Below are 15,992 nucleotides of genomic sequence, written 5' to 3'. Positions count from 1 at the left end.
TCATTTCCTCTGAGATAATGCACTTTTTGAAACACAGAATTAAGGAACAGACTACACTTCGACAAAAACTTGCTCATAAATATTATATTTTAGCCATAATCAAGCTGTTGCTATTTTAAGAAGAAAGCTTCCACTATAACATAAAAACCACTGTAAGTATATCTTTGGTATTCCTGTCAACATGCTAATAAAAGTAAAAAGCATAAAATATAACAAACCTTATAACAAACTTCCACTCGTAAATGCATACAGCAAAATTTCTTACATATAGTTTATACAATATGCATAAATGTAAGTACTTCTTAAAATTTGCAATATCAACATTCAAATTTTTATTCAGAGACTCATTGCAGTTCATTGTGGTTCCAATAATAAGTGTGTAGAAAATAGATTTCCTTTCCTCTTTTTTAGATAAATTTTAAATTATTTCTGTTATTATATGGTAGTGCCAGTCATCTGCTTTATTAAGGAAGGATTGCACCTTGTTTAGGGAGAGAGTACCCTAAAAGAATCTCAGTGAGCAACAAAAACCCCACTATTCACTTTTGGAAGCCTAAGGCAGAAGCAGAAGAAAATTGGAGACAAACTAGCTTTTGATCAGGTTTACCTTCCTCAGTTTCCAGATTGTACATTGAATGGAGACTTTAGGGCCATTTGGCTGAAGACTAGGCTGTTCTAACATGTGATCATCTTCTTGAGGGAAAGAAATGGCCATACTTTCCTAGCTAATCAGTGCTACAAAGAAAGAGGGTGATAGTACATTTTATGTAGCTCCTGGCTCACTCCAGTTCTCATCTGTTGGCATGCATGCAAAGAAATATGTTAGGATCACTGAGAACTATTAGCTAAATTTATATCTTAAAAAGCCAGTTCTTACCTTGGTAAAACTTTTATTTGAGAGGGAAAACTTTAATCTCAGACCTATTTTTTACAGTGCCAAGATACAAATTTTGTCCATCTTTAGCTGAAAGCTCAGAAACTCATTTATAATTTAGTTTATAGACTTGAATTGAATTTTAACACTAAAAATATCTTTAGGACATCTAATAATGTGAATTCATAAATTAGATAAATTTATAGGTACACATTAAGTCAAGTAAGTGTAAATTATTAATGGAAGTTCTTATTTTTATTGTGAATGATTTGAGAAAATAGTGATTTGGGAATCATCAAAAATGGGCTTAAACTATTCTTTATATATTTCTTCTCCTTTTTCTGGCAAGGAGGTCTTCTTCTTGGGTACATAAGTCATGCTGGACAAAGAATGCTTTCTAAATGTAGACAGCCTTCTCCTAAAGTTCCCCCCTGAAAAGAAATATAGTAGAGGGTCAAAGCAACAATTTGATGCAGCCAGAGACAAGGTTATGACCACTGACTTTTGCATTCTAAGGACAGAATCACAGGGTTTTGTTTCATTGTGTAAAAAATGAAGGTGAATGGTACGTTGAATATGATACGGCATGAAGCTGATCAAAAAGGCAGCTGTCACAACTATGATCATTCCTATAGCTTTTTTACGACTTGACAGATTTTTCTTCATTGATTTTTTTAGTAAGGTCAAAATGATCATCGTGTAACAGACAATTATAATAATGAAAGGAATGATAAATCCAAAAAATAATGACACATAATGCAAGACCAAGACATAATATTTAGCTTGATTGTCCTGTGGGGGCTCAAAGCACTTGGTATTATTTTTCTCATCTTTGTAAGATTTGGACATTAAAAATGGAGAACTAGTCAAAATCACAAAAATCCAAATACTAACACACACAAACCTGGCTTTTTTCTGTGTAACCAAATTAATATTTTGGACTGGGAAAACAATTGCAATGCACCGGAAAAAGCTCATGGCTGTCATAAAGAAGATGCTACAATAGAGGTTGACATACAAGGCGTAGGTGCTGAGGCGACACAAAAAGTCACCAAAGAGCCAAATGCCTTTGTGAACATAATAGACCACACGGAGAGGTAGTGTGCACACACACAGTAGATCAGCTACTGCTAAATTAATCATGTATACTTGGTAGGCTGACTTCTCATGATATGTTTTTATGAGGATATAGAGCACAAAGCCATTGCCAAAGAAGCCCACAACAGAGATCATAGAGTACAAGGTGGAATACACTTGATTTCGGAAATCATCAATAGTGTCATTGCATGCATTACTACTGGAAGAAGATACTGTCAGATTTCCAACTCCATCCATGTTTCTCTAGGAGAGTCTTCTTGGTGCCTGCAATGTATATAAAAGATCTTGTCAATTTTGGCTCTTCTATAAATTATAGGACGTACTAATGTTTCATTTTATAGTGTTGCTATGTATATATTTTTTGAAAACAGCAGGAAGCAAGAGTGGTGGGTGAATAAAAAGATATTCTTCTGCACTTTGCCCCCAGGAGAAGGGTTTGGGTCCTATGCTGCTAAGTCACTTCAGTCGTGTCTGACTCTGTGCGACCCCATAGACGGCAGCCCACCAGGCTTCCCTGTCCCTGGGATTCTTCAGGCAATAACACTGGAGTGGGTTGCCATTTCCTTCTCCAATGCATGAAAGTGAAAAATGAAAGGGAAGTCGCTCAGTCGTGTCCGACCCTCAGCGACCCCATGGACTGCAGCCTTCCAGGCTCCTCCATCTATGGGATTTTCCAGGCAAGAGTATGGGCACCCAGAAATCTCCTTTCCCCCATTTCTTATCCATGCTTGCCTGATGGACTTCTTAATCTTTAAGACCTAGCTAAAAGAGCTATGCCTTATTTTAAGCCTTATTACTCCAGTGCTATCCTATAAATCTTCCTTTTAAACGGGTTTGTTTTTTAGAGAAAAGTTTTAAAGATAGTAGTTTCATAAGTATGAGTATCTATCTTCTATCTATCTATCTATCTATCTATCTATCATCTCTTTCTTTATTAGAAGAGTTCTAGATTCTTTCTGAGAATAAAATCTGGATGAAAATGCTTAGTTTCCCCACAAAGAAGTCTTCCTAAGTAACAGCTGCTGGGTGATGCTTGTACCTAAGGAAAATAATTAAATTTGTTATCAGTGGAACTCACTCCTTGGGGGAGAATCTTAGTCTAGAACATGGTGGACTCTACTTAGAACCACAGAACACCAAGGCTGGGGAAACTTTATAAGCTATTTAGTTATTTTAATGAGGAAAAAAGGTGAAATACATTTCCAAAATCCGCACCTAAGTTAAGGCTCTGAGGAGAACTGCAGCATATACTTCCCTGGTGGCTCAGACAGTAAAGTGTCTGCCTATGATGCAGGAGACCCGGTTCGATTCCTGGGTGGGGAAGATCCCCTGGAGAAGGAAATGGCAACCTACTCCAGTACACTCACCTGGAAAATCCCATGGTTGGAGGAGCCTGGTGGGTTACAGTCCATGGGGCCGCAAAGAGTCAGACACGACTGAGCGACTTCCCTTTCCCTTTCTGGGTGAGGAAATTGTTGTACTTGCTCATCCTTGTTCTCTTCCCAGAATCACATTCAAAGTCGTACTGTTCAACAACACATGGTCATTTCTCTTATAGCAAGAGATTGTTGCTTGGTCTGGCCTAGTTCAGCTTTATCAGGGCAATAAATAAGCTCTAATCAGAAAGATATAGGGATGAGTAGTGCAGAAGTAGTGATTTCCTATGTTCCTCCATAGTCTTCTCTTTTATTCTTTAAGCAGATGCGAACAACTCATCAATTTATAATATGGTAGATAATCTTTGGTTGAAATATGATTTGTTGGCTTGTTACACAGCTCTTTCTCCCTGGTAAGAGAAGGGTTAGGGTTTGTAAAGTGGGAGGATTGCTTCAGCATGCAAGAACTGCTGGCAATGAAAGAGACTGAATTAGTCTCTGTGTCAAGGATACATATACAGGGAGCTATGGTTGTGGTTGTAGGTGCGATATAACTTTCCAGGTTTACTACTGCTAACAATTATACTTGCTGTGAGGGTATGTCATCTATCCATTTGTCCATCTATTTTTTCCTTTCATTAAAATTGTCATTGTTGGGAGTTCCCTGGTGGTCTAGTGGTTAGTATTCCAGGCTTTCACTGAGGTGGCCTGGGTGCAATCCCTGGTTGGAGAACTGAGATCCCACAAGCTTTGCAGTGTGGCCGAAAAAAGTCATTATTTTCCACCAAGCAATGTTGATATACAGTAAAAAATTTGAAGGTGAATCATTCTGAGGGTATATAACTAAGATCACAGAGAAAAATTAGTTCATTATTCTCAACCTATGCATTATTTCTCAGTTTGCTTTCCACTTAACCTGCCTCTTTCACCATCACTTTTTTGAATTCAGGTGCAATTGTGGAAGAAAGAGAATCTCTGTAAACTTATTTTAGCTAGCCCTGTATTGGGTTTTCTCCAAATCAGGCAGTGTTAGCCTGTGAGGCACTAGATGGTGCTGTTGAGATTTTTGATATCAATTCAGTTCAGTTCAGTCACTCAGTCGTGTCTGACTCTTTGCGACCCCATGAATCTCAGCATGCCAGGCCTCCCTGTCCGTCACCAATTCTCGGAGTTCACTCAGACTCATGTCCATCGAGTCAGTGATGCCATCCAGCCATCTCATCCTCTGTCATCCCCTTCTCCTCCTGCCCCCAATCCCTCCCAGCATCAGAGTCTTTTCCAGTGAGTCAACTCTTCACATGAGGTGGCCAAAGTACTGGAGTTTCAGCTTTAGCATCATTTCTTCCAAAGAAATCCCAGGGCGGATCTCCTTCAGAATGGACTGGTTGGATCTCCTTGCAGTCCAAGGGACTCTCAACAGTCTTCTCCAACACCACAGTTCAAAAGCATCAATTCTTCAGTGCTCAGCTTTCTTCACAGTGCAACTCTCACATCCATACATGACACTGGAAAAACCATAGCCTTGACTAGACGGACCTTTGTTGGCAAAGTAATGTCTCTGCTTTTCAATATGCTATCTAGGTTGGTCATAACTTTTCTTCCAAGGAGTAAACGTCTTTTAATTACATGGCTGCAGTCACCATCTGCAGTGATTTTGGAGCCCCCCAAAATAAAGTCTGACACTGTTTCCACTGTTTCCCCATATATTTCCCATGAAGTGATGGGACCAGATGCCATGATCTTCGTTTTCTGAATGTTGAGCTTTAAGCCAACTTTTTCACTCTCCTCTTTCACCTTCATCAAGAGGCTTTTTAGTTCTTCACTTTCTGCCATAAGGGTGGTGTCATCTGCCTCTTTAAAAAATAACCACATTTGAAAGGTATCAAATAATTACCATCTGTCCTTTCTACCACCACTAACACTAACTATATTCTGCTACAAACTCTTTCCAAAATAATTCTCTATACATTATAGCTTCCAATTATTTCATATTACTTCTCTAAAAATCTACAATGGTCTTTCAGTGTCTTCAAAATAAAATCCAGACTTCTTGGCCTGATATTTAAGCCTCTTGGAAGAACCCCTGGAGGAGGGCATGGCAGCCCACGCCAGTATTCTTGCCTGTAGAATCTGATAGAGAGAGGAGCCTGGCAGGCTACAGTCCATATGGTCGCAGAGTCAGATATGACTGAAATGACTTAGTGCGTGCACATGTGCGCGCGCACACACACACACAGAGTCTGGTTGCAACTGAACTTTCCTAGCTTCTTTCTGACTTCTCCCTTTTTGTACACCCTATATTTCAATAAACAACTACTTTACTATATCAGGGACATGAGCTATATGTTTTCCTGCCTATCTGTCTTTTTTCATGGTATTTCTTATTCATGAAATGACCTTTTCTCCATCTATGTGTGTGCAAAAGCCACCCATCTTTCAGCTCTTCTTGACCTTCTTGACAAAACCTTCCTTTAGCCTCCTTCCAAGGTAATTTCTATCTTTCCCCTTCTAGGGAACTTAAAATCTGTCTTTCAGATCAGTGGTGTGTATGTGTTTGTTATCTTTCCTCATAGACTTTCTGATTGATATATAAAGGGCTCACACAGGGCCAACACATATGTACTTTGCTCATAAATATTAATAGAATGAATGAGTAAATGAATGACAGAGCAAGTTTATCATTTGAAAGTATTATCATTCTAAATCACTGAAAGTTATCTTTTCACTCCAATATTATTTAAAACTTTCCCAAACTCAGAGTGGATCTGTTAAGTTGCTTCCTAAAGTACTAAAAAAGGCACTAAATCATAAGGTTAACTATAATATTAAAACACACATATCTTTACAGAGATTAATCATTTGTTTTACTTGTCTGTTAAATATTATAAATAATTTTGAAATTCTCAGGTATTTGAATGAAAGATGCCAAATAAAATGGATAAATTAATAAAAAAAAATAGGTCACTCTAGTACCATTAATAAATTTATTGGTCATTACTAAGAAAGCTTTCCTTGTACTTTTGATATTTAGATTTGACTGCTTATTTATAACTAAGTCAAGCTATTAACTTATATTAGGTCAAAAAAAGAAAATTTTAACACTTTCAAACAAGTAATGAATCCTAGAAGGTTAGAGAGAATTTAGTTCAAGCTACTCATTTTGCAGATGATGGTTTTACTTATCTTTAACAACATTTGATTCATTTTTATAGAATTTACTGTGATCTCCTAATAATGATATCCACACTGTATGGAAACAGAGATGCTTAAGGCTGCATCTCTGCATTTGAGCAGCTCATAGAATGCTGGGGGAGAGGAGTGATAGCTCAGAAGTATGAACAAGTTATAGTACAGTATGGTAAGAACTGTCTTAGCACAAAATGAATGGGCTATTAGTTGATTCATATATACAAACAATAGGGACTTCCCAAGTGCTCAGTGGTAAAGAATCTGCCTGCCAATACCAGAGATGCAGGTTTGATCCCTGAGTTGGGATGATCTCCTGGAGGAAGAAATGGTAACCCACTCCAGTATTCTTGCATGGAATATCCATGGACAGAGGAGCCTGGTAGGCTACAGTTCATGGGGTTGCAAAGAGTCAGATATGACTGAGCACGTATGCAAACATATATGGGCAATAAACATAAATGAAATTAATATTTAGTGCAGATGATGAAGGAAGTTACTTTGTTAAGATAAGTAGTGAGTTGAAAAACAAGATTTATTTAGAAAATAGAGCCATACCTCTTTCTGGCACTGCAGTACCCTTCACGAATGTTCTTGGCTAGTGGTCAGCACTTCTTATGATATAATATCAGATGAAGCCTAAGCTGAAATCATAAGATTGAAAAGGAAGTTAATGACTTTAGAAGCAGTCCAGAGGGTCATGGGAGCTTAGCAGCCTGAACCACAGATCCAGGGTGTGTGATGGGACATCATAGCTTTACTGACAGATTTAGAGCTAGTTATTGGATTCCATGTATCCTTGTTTCCACTCCACTCATTTTTACATCCTCAGGGGAAAATTTAAAATAAAGACCAGGGCTGATTACATATGTCTGCTGCTCTATTAATCATTTCTGTATCTAGAGATGAACACAGTATTATAAAAATTCTCTTCTATGAAACCATGGTATTTTCCCTATTTTCTCTTCTAAATAGCTCTTTATAAAGTTTCAAGGAGAAATAACTTTGAACTTCATATCCAAGCATCTAGTTTGCTAGGAAGAGGAATTAGGGACTTGAAAAATATCAAGTATATCTGCTTGTGATGGCTTAGGGACAGTTTTCCTGGGAGGAATGATGATTTAGAAGACTTTGGGCTCTGTTCCCTAAAAATTCATAATAATAGTTATGGACTTAATCATCAATTTGGCATATATTATATACCTTTGGATATCAACTGTTTTATAGTTTGTATAGTTAACTTTTCATAAGTATATGTATCTTCAACTAAACTATCAGAAAATCTAAGAAAGTATAAAAAATCTCCAAGAAATGAACAAAGAAGGGCTTTCTTAAAACAGTAGCAGCCTGAATACTTGTTTCCTAAATTTGTGTTGCCCTATGGCAACTTTCATCCCTATATGCAAGGACCCCAGAGGCTGGCCATTTTTCTTTTATTTGTGGTCTGTCAACAAAATAAACATGTTTCTCCAATTTATCATTCACTTCGGTTCAGTTGCTCAGTCGTGTCCGACTCTCTGTGACCCCATGGACTGCAGCATGCCAGGCCTCCCTGTCCATCACCAACTCCAGGAGCCTACTCAAACTCATGTCTATCACGTCGGTGATGCCATCCAACTATCTCATTCTCTGTCGTCTCCTTCTCCTCCCACCTTCAATCTTTCCCAGCATCAGGGTCTTTTCCAGTGAGTCAGTCCTTCTCATCAGGTGGCTAAAGTATTGGCTACAGCATCAGTCCTTCCAATGAATATTCAAGACTGATTCCCTTTAGAATTCACTGGTTGGATCTCCTTACAGTCCAAGGGACTCTCAAGAGTCTTTGCCAACACCACAGTTCAAAAGCATCAATTCTTTGGCTCTCAGCTTTCTTTATAGTCCAACCCTCACATTCATACGTGACTACTGGAAAAACCACAGCTTTGACTAGATGGACCTTAGCAAGTTTAAAATAGATTGGAACTTTCCAAAGGAACTCTACTGAAAGAAAAAAAGGAAAATAAAAATGAAAATAAAGAAAATGAAAAATATGAAACGGTTTAAAAAGTAGGAATCTGAACCCACAGCTATGATATTGATGTTTGAGCCCACCACATATTCAGATAATCATTTTTCAAATATTCTCCAATTTCTTCTCTCTCGCAGAATTTTCCTTTCATCCCCAGGCAAGGAGTTGACATAAGTAAGCTTCTACTAGCAGTCTGGAGGAAGTAAGCATTGCAGGTGGGAAATTACTCAAACAGAGTTGGCTTTTATATTTTGTTACTCAGGCATTAAAACTTCTTTGGGGATTTAGCTTATCCTGGGGCTCTTTAATCAATAAAGATACTGACTGACTATTTAATAAAAATAACCTTTCTAATCCAGGAATTATATGATTCCAGTCATTTTCTTTAGGTGAAAATTAACTTTGGCTCTGTCACAATTTTGTGTTTAGACAAAGCTTATATTTCTCCCCAGTGTGGAAAGAGAAAGTTTTTGAATTTCTAAGACCCATCTATGAGAAGTGTACTTTTACCAGGCTAATGTACTAATTGTCCAAGTTTATGGTAGCTGTACAACTACAATTTAGCCTTCTTTCTGCACATGCACAAGTGAGTAAAGGTCACATTGCCTGGGCAACAATGTAATGTTTCCCGAAGTTTGGGATTTTGAAGTGTCTTCCATGGTTCCTTTAGAAATTTCCTTTAGAAATTTCTGAGTTTGCATATAGTAGACATTCAATACTCTTATGCTTTGCCCCTCTTTTCTTTTTGTTTGCTTGAGAACTCTTGTCTCTGACATCAGCTTCTGCCAAAATTGGATTCTACCATTCTTGTCTGGGTGATTGGATGAGGGAAGATGAGGCAATAAAGTAAATGTGTGGATATATAACTTTTGGGTTCAATTATTTATTTCAGGAGGTACTCAATTTTTTATTTGGCTCATATAGTACATGTATACTATCTATCTATCTATCTGTTTATCTATCTATCTATCTTCATTATCATCATCATCATCTATCTACTCTCCTTGCATCAGCCCTTAGCCTCCATTGATCTGTAACCTGGTCAAGCTTCAGTGAACAAGTAAGTAGGAGTTCCCAAAGATAACCTGAGAATCAGTTCAGTTCAGTTAAGTCACTCAGTCGTGTCCGACTCTTTGCGATCCCATGAATCGCAGCACTCCAGGCCTCCCTGTCCATCACCAACTCCCGGAGTTAACTCAGACTCACGCCCATCGAGTCGGTGATGCCATCCAGCCATCTCATCCTCTGTCGTCCCCTTCTCCTCCTGCCCCCAATCCCTCCCAGCATCAGAGTCTTTTCCAGTGAGTCAACTCTTCATATGAGGTGGCCAAAGTACTGGAGTTTCAGCTTTAGCATCATTCCTTCCAAAGAACACCCAGGACTGATCTCCTTCAGAATGGACTGGTTGGATCTCCTTGCAGTCCAAGGGACTGTCAAGAGTCTTCTCCAACACCACAGTTCAAAAGCATCAATTCTTCGGTGCTCAGCTTTCTTCACAGTCCAACTCTCACATCCATATATAACCACTGGAAAAACCTGAGAATATAAGGTCCCAATTCATATACTGTACCCTTTATTTTTGCTGCAATAAAACTATTTATGAATGAGGATGACTTATATACTGTTGTGCATTCTAAGTGTGGCCCAGGTAGAGCTAGTGATCCGTAGCATCCTCAGGTAGTCCCCAGGCTAGTATCTTCTATTAAATGAAAATAGTAACTGTGCCTCTTTTTTGCTTATATTCAAACAAAAAGCCATTCCTGATCCAATTTAATATTTCTTTCCTTTGAAGTCCTACATTATTTTGTTTGTACTTTCCTTGATAATTTTCACTGATTGTTTCATGTCATACTCATCTCTGTGGTTATTCAATTTAAACTTCACTGTTCTTCCTACTGGGCAGTCCCACTAGCCTTAAAGGACAAAAACCAAGTATTCTTTATTTTTCATCTTAGAAAAAAAGAGCAAATAAGTTAAGAGATTTACAGCTTCAATAAAGAGGAACCAGACATAAGTTGTTTGTGAACTTGATTTAAGACTTCTAGGTGTTCCCTGAGTTTCTCTCAGGTGAACATCTGAGAGAAAGTATCACTTCATTCCTCTTTGAGTATATCAGCTGTGCTCAGGATACAGGTTTCTTCAGGCCCTCTAAAGGTAGCACAACAGTTTTAACTTTGATAGTGATTTCTAAACTAAGTGCTAATTTTGCAATGTAAAGTTGTTGGACTTTCTAGGGCTCAAAGGTCTTTTTTTTTTTTTTTTTTCTTGACCTTACCTCCTTTGTTTTATAACAAATAACAACATATTCTGGCAGTATGGTCACCATTCTTCATAACCTGCAAGGGAGAAACTGCTTAAGTCTTCTTTGTTGGTCCCTTTATTTTTTTTAATATAAATTTATTCATTTTAATTGGAGGCTAATTACGTTACAATATTGTATTGGTTTTGCCACACACCAACATGAATCTTCCACTGGTGGACATATGTTCCCCATCCTGAACCCCCCTCTCACCTCCCTCCCCATACCATCCCTCTGGAACATCCCAGTGCACCAGCCCTGAGCATCCTGTATCATACATCAAACCTGGATTGGTGATTTGTTTCACATATGATATTATACATATTTCAGTGCCATTCTCCCAAATCATCCCACCTTCACCCTCTCCCACAGAGTCCAAAAGACTGTTCTATACATCTGTGTCACTTGCTGTCTCGCATACAAGGTTATCGTTACCATCTTTCTAAATTCCATATATATGCATTAGTATACTGTATTGGTGGAGAAGGCAATGGCACCCCACTCCAGTACTCTTGCCTGGAGAATCCCATGGATGGAGGAGCCTGGTGGGCTGCAGTCCATGGGGTCGCGAAGAGTCGGACATGACTGAGTGACTTCACTTTCACTTTTCACTTTCATGCATTGGAGAAGGAAATGGCAACCCACTCCAGTGTTCTTGACTGGAGAATCCCAGGGGCGGTGGAGCCTTTTGGGCTGCCATCTATGGGGTTGCACAGAGTCGGACACGACTGAAGCGACTTAGCAGCAGCAGCAGCAGCATATTGTATTGGTGTTTTTCTTTCTGGCTTACTTCACTCTGTATAATAGGCTCCAGTTTCATCCACCTCATTAGAACTGATTCAAATGTATTCTTTTTAATGGCTGAGTAATACTCCATTGTGTATACGTACCATAGCTTTCTTATCCATTCGTCTGCTGATGGACATCTAGGTTGCTTCCATGCCCTGGCTATTATAAACAGTGCTGTGATGAACATTGGGGTACACATGTCTCTTTCAATTCTGGTTTCCTTGGTGTGTTTGCCCAGCAATGGGATTGCTGGGTCGTATGGCAGTTCTATTTCCAGGTTTTTAAGGAATCTCCACACTGTTCTCCATAGTGGCTGTACTAGTTTGCATTCCCACCAACAGTGTAAGAGGGTTCCCTTTCTCTGCACCCTCTCCAGGATTTATTTTTTGTAGACTTTTGGATAGCAGCCATTCTGACTGGTGTGAAATTGTACCTCATTGTGGTTTTGATTTGCCTTTCTCTGATAATGAGTGATGTTGAGCATCTTTTCATCTATTTGTTAGCCATCTGTATGACTTCTTTGGAGAAATGTCTGTTTAGTTCTTTGGCCCATTTTTTGATTGGGTCATTTATTTTTCTGGAATTAAGCTGTAGGAGTTGCTTGTATATTTTTGAGATTAATTCTTTGTCAGTTGCTTTGTTTGCTATTATATTCTGCCATTCGGAAGGCTGTCTTTTCACCTTGCTTATAGTTTCCTTTGTTGTGCAGAAGCTTTTAATTTTAATTAGGCCCCATGTGTTTATTTTTGCTTTTATTTCCAATATTCTGGGAGGTGGGTCATAGAAGATCCTGCTGTGATTTATGTCAGAGAGTGTTTTGCCTATCTTCTCCTCTAGGAGTTTTATATTTTCTGGTCTTACATTTAGATCTTTAATCCATTTTGCATTTATTTTTGTGTATGGTGTTAGAAAGTGTTCTAGTTTCATTCTTTTACAAGTGGATGACCAGTTTTCCCAGCACCACTTGTTAAAGAGATTGTCTTTAATCCATTGTATATTCTTGCCTCCTTTGTCAAAGATAAGGTGTCCATAGGTGTGTGGGTTTATCTCTGGGCTTTCTATTTTGTTCCATTGATCTATATTTCTGTCTTTGTGCCAGTACCATACTGTCTTGATGACTGTGGCTTTGTAGTAGAGCCTGAAGTCAGGCAGGTTGATTCCTCCAGTTCCATTCTTCTTTCTCAAGAAGAGAAATTGGCTATTCGAGGTTTTTTGTATTTCCATACAAATTGTGAAATTATTTGTTCTAGCTCTGTGACAAATACCGTTGGTAGCTTGATAGGAATTGCATTGAATCTATAGATTGCTTTGGGTAGTATACTCATTTTCACTATATTGATTCTTCCGATCCATGAACATGGTATATTTCTCCATCTGTTAGTGTCCTCTTTGATTTCTTTCACCAGTGTTTTATAGTTTTCTATATATAGGTCTTTAGTTTCTTTAGGTAGATATATTCCTAAGTATTTTATTCTTTTTGTTGCAATGGTGAATGGAATTGTTTCCTTAATTTCTCTTTCGATTTTCTCATTATTAGTGTATAGGAATGCAAGGAATTTCTGTGTGTTGATTTTATATCCTGCAACTTTACTATATTCATTGATTAGCTCTAGTAATTTTCTTGTGGAGTCTTTAGGGTTTTCTATGTAGAGGGTCATGTCATCTGCAAACAGTGAGAGTTTTACTTCTTCTTTTCCAATCTGTATTCCTTTTATTTCTTTTTCTGCTCTGATTGCTGTGGCCCAAACTTCCAAAACTATGTTGAATAGTAGTGGTGAAAGTGGGCACTCTTGTCTTGTTCCTGACTTTAGGGGAAATGCTTTCAATTTTTCACCATTGAGGATAATGTTTGCTGTGGGTTTGTCATATATAGCTTTTATTATGTTGAGGTATGTTCCATCTATTCCTGCTTTCTGGAGATTTTTTTTTTTTTTATAAAAAATGGATGTTGAACTTTGTCAAAGGCTTTCTCTGAATCTATTGAGATAATCATATGACTTTTATTTTTCAATTTTTTAATGTGGTGTATTACACTGATTGATTTGCAGATATTGAAGAATCCTTGCATCCCTGGGATAAAGCCCACTTGGTCATGATGTATGATCTTTTTAATGTGTTGTTGGATTCTGATTGCTAGAATTTTGTTCAGGATTTTTGCATCTATATTCATCAGTGATATTGGCCTGTAGTTTTCTTTTTTTGTGGCATCTTTGTCAGGTCTTGTTATTAGGGTGATGGTGGCCTCATAGAATGAGTTTGGAAGTTTACCTTCCTCTGCAATTTTCTGGAAGAGTTTGAGTGGGATAGGTTTTAGCTCTTCTCTAAATTTTTGGTAGAATTCAGCTGTGAAGCCATCTGGACCTGGGCTTTTGTTTGCTGGAAGATTTTTTATTATAGTTTCAATTTCTGTGCTTCTGATGGGTCTCTTAAGATTTCTATTTCTTCCTGGTTCAATTTTGGAAAGTTGTACTTTTCTATTAATTTGTCCATTTCTTCCACTTTGTCCATTTTATTGGCATATAGTTGCTGATAGTAGTCTCTTATGATCCTTTGTATCTCTGTGTTGTCTGTTGTGATCTCTCCATTTTCATTTACAATTTTATTGATTTGATTCTTCTCCCTTTGTTTATTGATGAGCCTCGCTAATGGTTTGTCAATTTTATTTATCCTCTCAAAGAACCAGATTTTGGCTTTGTTGATTTTTGCTGGTCTATTTTGTTTCTTTTGCATTTATTTATGCCCTAATTTTTACGATTTCTTTCCTTCTACTAACGCTGGGGTTCTTCATCTCTTCCTTTTCTAGTTGCTTTAGGTGTAGAGTTAGGTTATTTATTTGACTTTTTTCTCGTTTCTTTAGTATGCCTATATTGCTATGAACCTTCCCCTTTGCACTGCTTTTACAGTGTCCCATAGGTTTTGGGTTGTTGTGTTTTCATTTTCATTCGTTTCTATGCATATTTTGATTTAGTTTTTGATTTCTTCTGTGATTTGTTGGTTATTCAGCAGTGTGTTGTTCAGCCTCCAAATATTGGAGTTTTTAATAGATTTTCTCCTGTAATTGGGATTTAACCTTACTGCATTGTGGCAGAAAAGATGCTTGAAATGATGTTATTTTTTTTGAATTTACCAAGGCTAGATTTATGGCCCAGGATGTGATCTATCCTGGAGAAGTCTCCCACTATTATTGTGTTATTGTTAATTTCCCCTTTTATACATGTTAGCATTTGTCTTACATATAGTGTTGCTCCTATATTGGGTGCATACATATTTATAATTGTTATATCTTCTTGCATTGATCCTTTGATCATTATGTAGTGTCCTTCTTTGTCTCTTTTCACAGCCTTTGTTTTAAAGTCTATTTTATCTGATATGAATATTGTTACTCCTGCTTTCTTTTAGTCTCTATTTGCTTGGAATATCTTTTTCCATCCCTTCACTTTCAGTCTGTATGTGTCCCTTGTTTTGAGGTGGGTCTCTTGTAGACAACATATTTATGGTCTTGTTTTTTTATCCATTCAGCCAGTCTTTGTCTTTTGCTTAGGGCATTCAACACATTTATGTTTAAGGTAATTATTGATAAGTATGACCCCATTGCCATTTACTTTATTGTTTTGGGTTCGTGTTTATACACCCTTTTTGTGTTTCCTGTCTAGAGAAGATCCTTTAGCATTTGTTGGAGAACTGGTTTGGAGGTGCTGAATTCTCTCAGCTTTTGCTTATCTGTAAAGCTTTTGATGTCTCCTTCATATTTGAATGAGATCCTTGCTGGGTACAGTAATCTGGGCTGTAGGCTATTTTCTTTCATAACTTTAAGTATGTCCCGCCATTCCCTCCTGGCCTGAAGAGTTTCTATTGAAAGACCAGCTGTTATCTTTATGGGAATCCTCTTGTGTGTTATTTGTTGTTTTTTTCCTTGCTGTTTTTAATATTTGTTCTTTGTGTTTGATCTTTGTTAATTTCATTAATATGTGTCTTGGGGTGTTTCGCCTTGGGTTTTTCCTGTTTGGGACTCTCCGGGTTTCTTGGATTTGGCTGATTATTTCCTTCCCCATTTTAGGGAAGTTTTCAACTATTATCTCCTCAAGTATTTTTTCATGGTCTTTCTTTCTGTCTTCTTCTTCTGGGACTCCTATGATTCGAATGTTGGGGCATTTAACATTGTCACAGAGGTCTCCGCGATTGTCCTCATCTCTTTTAATTCGTTTTTCTTTTTTCCTCTCTGATTCATTTATTTCTTACCATTCTATCTTCTACCTCACTAATCTTATCTTCTGCTTCTGTTATTCTACCATTGGTTCCCTCCAGAGTGTTTTTGATATCATTTATTTCATTATTCATTATATATTGACTCTTTTTTATTTCGTC

The 15,992-nt window shown here is 37.7% G+C and overlaps 1 protein-coding gene across 1 annotated transcript in view; it reads right to left on the bottom strand.

Annotated features, from left to right (window-relative positions):
• Positions 1-355: 355 nt before the first annotated feature.
• Positions 356-15,992, bottom strand: part of CYSLTR1 (cysteinyl leukotriene receptor 1) — a 57,206-nt gene continuing 41,569 nt past the window's right edge. The window contains exons 2-3 of the mRNA XM_055563565.1: positions 7,093-7,178; positions 356-2,236 (exon numbers count right to left, since the gene is read on the bottom strand). Coding sequence (XP_055419540.1) covers positions 1,187-2,209 — 1,023 coding nt within the window. The 5' untranslated portion in view covers positions 2,210-2,236; positions 7,093-7,178 and the 3' untranslated portion in view covers positions 356-1,186. The remainder of the gene's footprint in view (positions 2,237-7,092; positions 7,179-15,992) is intronic.

This window comes from Bubalus kerabau, chromosome X (genome assembly GCF_029407905.1).
Source record: "Bubalus kerabau isolate K-KA32 ecotype Philippines breed swamp buffalo chromosome X, PCC_UOA_SB_1v2, whole genome shotgun sequence".
NCBI classification, from domain to species: Eukaryota; Metazoa; Chordata; class Mammalia; order Artiodactyla; family Bovidae; genus Bubalus; species Bubalus kerabau.
This window is presented reverse-complemented; position numbering and strand designations above follow the sequence as displayed.